We start from the raw sequence: 5,725 nt of genomic DNA, 5'->3' as shown, positions 1-5,725 counted from the left end.
AAGGCCGCCCCGCGCTGGGGGGTTTCCTGGCCCGGGGGCTGAGCCTGCCCGGCACCCCCCGCGCCGCGCCGCGCCGCACTCGGGCCTCCGCTGCTCTTGCTCTTCTGTCTCGCTTGCTGACCCCTGACGGCACGGCCTGGCCTGGCCGCAGAAAGAGCCACTTCCGAGAAATGCCCTTGTGTTATCCCGGCGTCCAGGGCTTTTAGTTTGAATAGTTGGCGCCGGGCCTGGGCGCTGTCCTGTAGCGCTGAGCACTGCGTGTTCACGTGTGCTTGCCAGCGGTGCCTGGTGCTGGGTACCAGTTTCCTCCTTCCCGGTCAGTTCGCAATCATCTTTGTGTTATTGAGGGACTGGGTGTTCTTGACTTTTCTCTGGAGGATTCATTATTTTATTTTACTTTGACTTCTCTGTCCCTAACTTTTTAAGGGCAGGTGCTGAGACTTGATGGCTGGCATTAGCGGTGCACCGACAGGCTTTCTTGGCCAATACCAATAGCTGATGCTGATCCGCCAACTGATATTTAGAAATGGTGCACGGCATCTTAAACTACTGACATAAGCCTTTAATTGTTTGTTTTGTGTTTATAATACACACGTGCATGCCTCCTGTCTGCTCCAGCCCTTGGTGAGGAAGACACCCACAAACGCTGCTGTCTCGCTCACTCACGGCTCCTACACTCAGCTGCACTCCCTGCAGTGCTGCTGTCCCTGGCAGGCAGGGCCGACCCTCGTGTGGACAGCGGTGCTGGGTGTCTTTGGAGCCCCAGAGCACATGGCTGCCTCACCACCACCAGTGGGCCCGGTATAGCCCAGCTCCCACGGCCACCAGGGAGAAGCCACTTTTGCAAAGGCACCTGGTGCCCGGAGGAGCAAAGTGTCCCTTGCATATAGTGCCTTACCCCACCCGTGCGCAGTCCAACATATCCGTTGCTGCCCCAGCGCTCAGGCCCCTGCTGTGTGCGCAGCAGGACCCAGGAACTGTCCTTTTGGTCACTTTGTTGCTGAGCGTGGGGCCCTATGACTGCCACCTGACATCCCTTCCCCCTCCCACTGCTTGCTGTGGTGGCCTCTGGCTGGTGGTGGGGCACAGGGACAGGAGTATGCTTGTCAGGGTGCTCTGGGCTTGTGGCCATAAATATCAGCTACAATGACCAAAAAAAGCCAATAGCCGATAACATCACTCCACCTTTTATTGGTGCCAACCCAACAGCTAACCGATCTATTGGCGCACCTCTAGTTGCCATGAATAGCAGGTATGTTAGGAGTAGGATGTAGCGATCTGGAGCAGGAGTTTCAGAGGGTGAATGGTACGGCGAAGTACACTTGTTTAGATTGTTCTGTTGGGTCACTGGTAGGTTCGCGTTGAATTCATGGATGACACCAGCCGATCCATTATCCGGAACGTGAAAGGACCCGTCCGCGAGGGGGATGTCCTAACGCTGCTGGAATCTGAACGTGAAGCAAGGAGGTTGCGTTGATCAGCCTGGTAACTCATTTATTTCACTTTCAGGTTTTAAAGGGATCTTTTTGCATGATGATCTTCATTTGACTGTCTTAAGCACAGAGCTGGGGGATCTGCCTGGACTATAGAGCAGTGATTCTTAACCAGGATGCTGTGACATCTTGGGGTGCCATGAGATCCTTTTAAAGCCGTGGTTCTCAACCTTTTTTGTACCAGGACCCATTTGTCAATATTGATGGCCAGTCCCAAACCTATTCCCCCCAGTGTGTGGGGTATGGGGGGGCCCTGAGCAGCCCCTTGCAGGTTGGAACTCTTGACAGTCTGCAAGGGAAAAGCCTGGGTTTCCCACACTTTTTTCTTTAAGGGAGAATCCTTTTTTTTAAGTTTGTTCATATATTCTGATGACCCACTTTTTTGGATTGTGTCCCATAGGTTGAGGTCCCTAAACACAGTGCTTTAAAGGATGCCTCAAGGTGTGAGGACATGAGCAGATAAGCATAGGTTTAGGCTTGTCCCTGTCTGGATGATCGCCGCCTCTTATTGCTTCGTCCCCTCTGCAAGGAAATAAGCACTGTAGTGCATACATTTTATTTTCTGAAATTGTGCGCGCCACTCAGTTCACAAAAGTCCACGGAGGGGTTCCTTGAGACCCTCTGATTTAGAGTGATCTGGGGTTATGTTGAAGGTTAGGGACCTTAACTCTGAATCTGAGTCTTATATAGAAAAGCAAGTCTAGAATGTAAGGTTTGACATCTAGGCATTGGCAATTTGGATGACTGTTCACATAGAATTATTTTTGGTAAACTAGCTATTCCTGCATCAGAAAATAAGATTTTAATATTGCCATGACTTTTTCAATGGGCTGACCTACATTACAAATATTTCTTATTTGGGCTTAGTAGAAAAGAATTAAATTAGCAGTCATGATAATGACCATGACTCTTTTTCAGAGTATACCAAGTGAAAAGCTTGGTTTAGTTTGGAAAAGTTTGCATTTAACTTTCTTAACTGCTGTTTAAACACAGTAATATTGTCTAGTGAGTGAATTTGATGTTTCCTCTGCATGACTGAACACAATGGTCTAGTTTTGTTCTACACATCTTGCCTAGAGATGCTCTGCAGTCTTTCACTGCTATTTTCAAGGTAATAGTTTGGGAAACAACACAGGTTTTGATTTCAAATCCAGTCACATCAAGCATTCAATCCAAGCTGAAATATGGGCCCAAAGCCATAGTAACTTACATAGTACGCAGATGTCTTTGGACTGACTCTTCTAGAAATAACCTTATCTATGTAAAATAGTCTAGTCTTGGGAGGCAGGCCCTGACCTCTGCTGGTGAGATGGGGGGCCAGTGGGTGGAAGCAGTCCAGCCCACCCAGGGGGTGTGGGACCAAGCTCCATTTCCCCAGTGCTGCCAGGTAGACTGGGCAGAAGCAGCACTGCCTCCCTGCCCACCCAGCACTGAACGGTGTCCAGCAGAGGCTGGGGCATGTGTGGCCTACCCAGGACCTGCCTCATGGTGCCAGGTTGGGGAAGGGGCTGCTTCTGCCCCGTGTCCCCCACAGTACCTGGCAGATGCAGTCCAGCCATGCAGACCCTGGGCTCCTGTTGCTGCTCATGTGCCAGCTCTGGCCTGTGGGGTGGGGGGTGTCAACAACTTGCCAAAACTCATTAAGTGGCCCTCCAGCCCAAATAACTGCCCACTCCTGGTTTAGGCAGTTAACACTTCTGAAAATGGCTCAGAATATTTCCATTGATAAGATGCAGCTCATCTTTACTTGCATAAGTGGTCCTGAAGTTTGAGGCTCCACTAGAAACCTATGATGGTTATGGGCAGATAGGTAAGGTGCTAATTCCTACTAGTTACACTGCAGAAGCTGCAGCGTCACCAATAGCACTGTCAAGCTTTGTCTCTCACTAGGTAGGAATAAAATGACATGTTTTAGTTGCTTTTCTAGTATTTCATTGCCTTGGAAATGGTTTCCTGATGATTATATGAGATGAACTAAAATATGCACGATTTCTTTCAGATGACTAATCCTGGTGTATCTACCTTTCATTCTACACGGCTGTAATGAAGTAGCAGTGAACATCTGTGCTGCCAGACGTGCACGAAGAGGGGAACTGCATTTCAGTGACTAAAATAAAGGATTTTTTTTCCAGTACCACATTGCCTCTTTCATGTAAGATGAGATGCATGTACTTATCCTGGCAAATGGAGCCAGCAGAGTTCCAGGGAGAGAGAACTATTAAGTTCCTTTGATTTAAAAGTTGTTAAAACTGCTTGTAGCTGAAAGATTTTTGTATCATTCTGCAAGTAAGTGCTCGCCTGTACTTCAGAGAGCTGAAAAGTATTTGGTACATCTTAGGTCCTGGAGAGACAAATGAGAACATGCAAGAAGTGGTTGCACTTGGTGGATCATATTGTAGGTCTGTCATACCCGGGATCCTGTGTCATCGACAGTGGTAGAATGACAAGGATATGACCTTTCCCACTTGCAGCCTCCAGCATTTGGGGTCTAGGAAGTTCTGATTCAGAAGCTGTACCCCTAACTCCTATGTTCAATGGCTACTGATGCACCTTTTCTCTAAGAATTTGTCTGATTCCTCTTTGAATCTGGCTAAACTGCCCCCTAACTTGCGTCAGTTTTTTCGTATAACAATGTACATTACACTGCAATTGGGAATGGAGAGATGAATGGCTAGCCTAGGATTGCTTGCATACTATGTATATGTTGCTCTGTCCTACTGGGGAGGGTGGAGCATTTGCCTGTTGCAGCTGGCTACTTTAGGATAGATGTGGACAGAAGGAACTTTATTGTACTGTACAACATGCTTTTGTATAATGTGCCCATATTTTTTGCCTGAGTCCCATTCCCATACTACGCCCAAAGGTAATTATGCTTGTATAAACATTTCGTCTCCCCATGGGCCGTAGTGTTGTCTTGAACGCAAGGTAGTGAAGCCAGGACCCATAACTGATGTGTGAAAGTCCTATGCTTGAAGGACAGGCTCTTCATTCTCATAAATAAATTAGGAGGCTGAGACACAGATATTTACATAGTCTCGTGGGTGGAAAATTGGCTTAGCAGTTGCATCAAGAGTGTAGAGGTAGATGGGTTGGTATCTGCTTCGAAGAATGTGGGTAGTAGGGTCCCATAGGGTTTAGTCCTTGGACCTGTACTCTTCAATATCTTCATCAGTGACTTGGATGTGAAGTGTACTCTGTCCAAGTTTGGGGCTGATACTAAATGGTGGGGTGAAGTGCACACTCCAGGGGGTAGGGAACAATTGCAGGCAGACCTGGATAGGTTAGAAAAGTGTGTAGTACACAATAGGATACAGTACAACAAGGACAAGTGCAGAGTGCTGCACTGAGGGTGCAAAAATATCCAGCACACCTAGCTGGGAAGGGACCCTCTCAGCAGCACAGAAGCGGAAAGGGATCTCTGATTCATAGTGGACTCCGAGATGAACATAAGTCAGTGTGACAAAATCATCAGCAAAGCTAACTACACTATCATACATCAGCAGATGCATGACAAATAGATCCAGGGAGGTGATACTTCCCCTTTATGCAGCACTGGTCAGACTGCAGTTGGAGTACTGCATCCAGTTTTGGGTGCTGTACTTCAAGAAGGATGGTGATAGACTCAAGGGGGTCCACAGGAGGGCCACTCATGGTTAGGGGCTTACAGGACAAGCCCTATGAGAAGAGACTGAGGGACCTGGACCTCTTCAGCCTCTGCAAGAGAAGGGTGAGAGGTGATTCTGTGGCTGGCTACAAATTCATTAGGGGGATGCAGCAAGGGATTGGAGATACTCTGTTCAGCAGGGCACCTCTTGGGATAACAAGGAACAATGGTCACAAACTAACAGCAGATTTAGGCTAGATACCAGGAAAAACTTCACAGTAAAGAGTGGCCAAAATTTGGAATGGGCATCCAAGGGAGGTGGTGCTCTCCCCTACCTTGGGGGTCTTTAAGAGAAGGCTGGATAGGCATCTGACTGGGCTCATCTGACCCCAGCCTAGGCAGGGGGTCGGGCTGGATGATCTGTTGAGGTCCCTTCCGACCCTAGCATCTATGACAGAAGAGACTCTTTTGTACAATATGGACCAGGACACTCATCAAACTGCCTTCCTCAATTGAACTTCCCAGAAGCTGAAATGCTTCAGTCAGTGCTTAGTAACCTTAGAGGAAAACAAATGTGTAGACAAGGAGAGGGGACTACTCATGGTAATGCTACTTAAATATTTAACTT

At 48.0% G+C, this 5,725-nt stretch overlaps 1 protein-coding gene across 1 annotated transcript in view; it reads left to right on the top strand.

Moving 5' to 3' along the window:
- The window catches only part of RPS28 (ribosomal protein S28), a 3,913-nt gene extending 283 nt beyond the window's left edge, over positions 1 to 3,630 (top strand). The window contains exons 3-4 of the mRNA XM_019513238.1: positions 1,355 to 1,485; positions 3,493 to 3,630. Coding sequence (XP_019368783.1) covers positions 1,355 to 1,477 — 123 coding nt within the window. The 3' untranslated portion in view covers positions 1,478 to 1,485; positions 3,493 to 3,630. The remainder of the gene's footprint in view (positions 1 to 1,354; positions 1,486 to 3,492) is intronic.
- Positions 3,631 to 5,725: the final 2,095 nt, after the last annotated feature.

This window comes from Gavialis gangeticus, unplaced genomic scaffold (assembly GCF_001723915.1).
Source record: "Gavialis gangeticus isolate Ggan-Ray unplaced genomic scaffold, GavGan_comp1, whole genome shotgun sequence".
In the NCBI taxonomy this organism is placed as follows: domain Eukaryota; kingdom Metazoa; phylum Chordata; order Crocodylia; family Gavialidae; genus Gavialis; species Gavialis gangeticus.
This window is presented reverse-complemented; position numbering and strand designations above follow the sequence as displayed.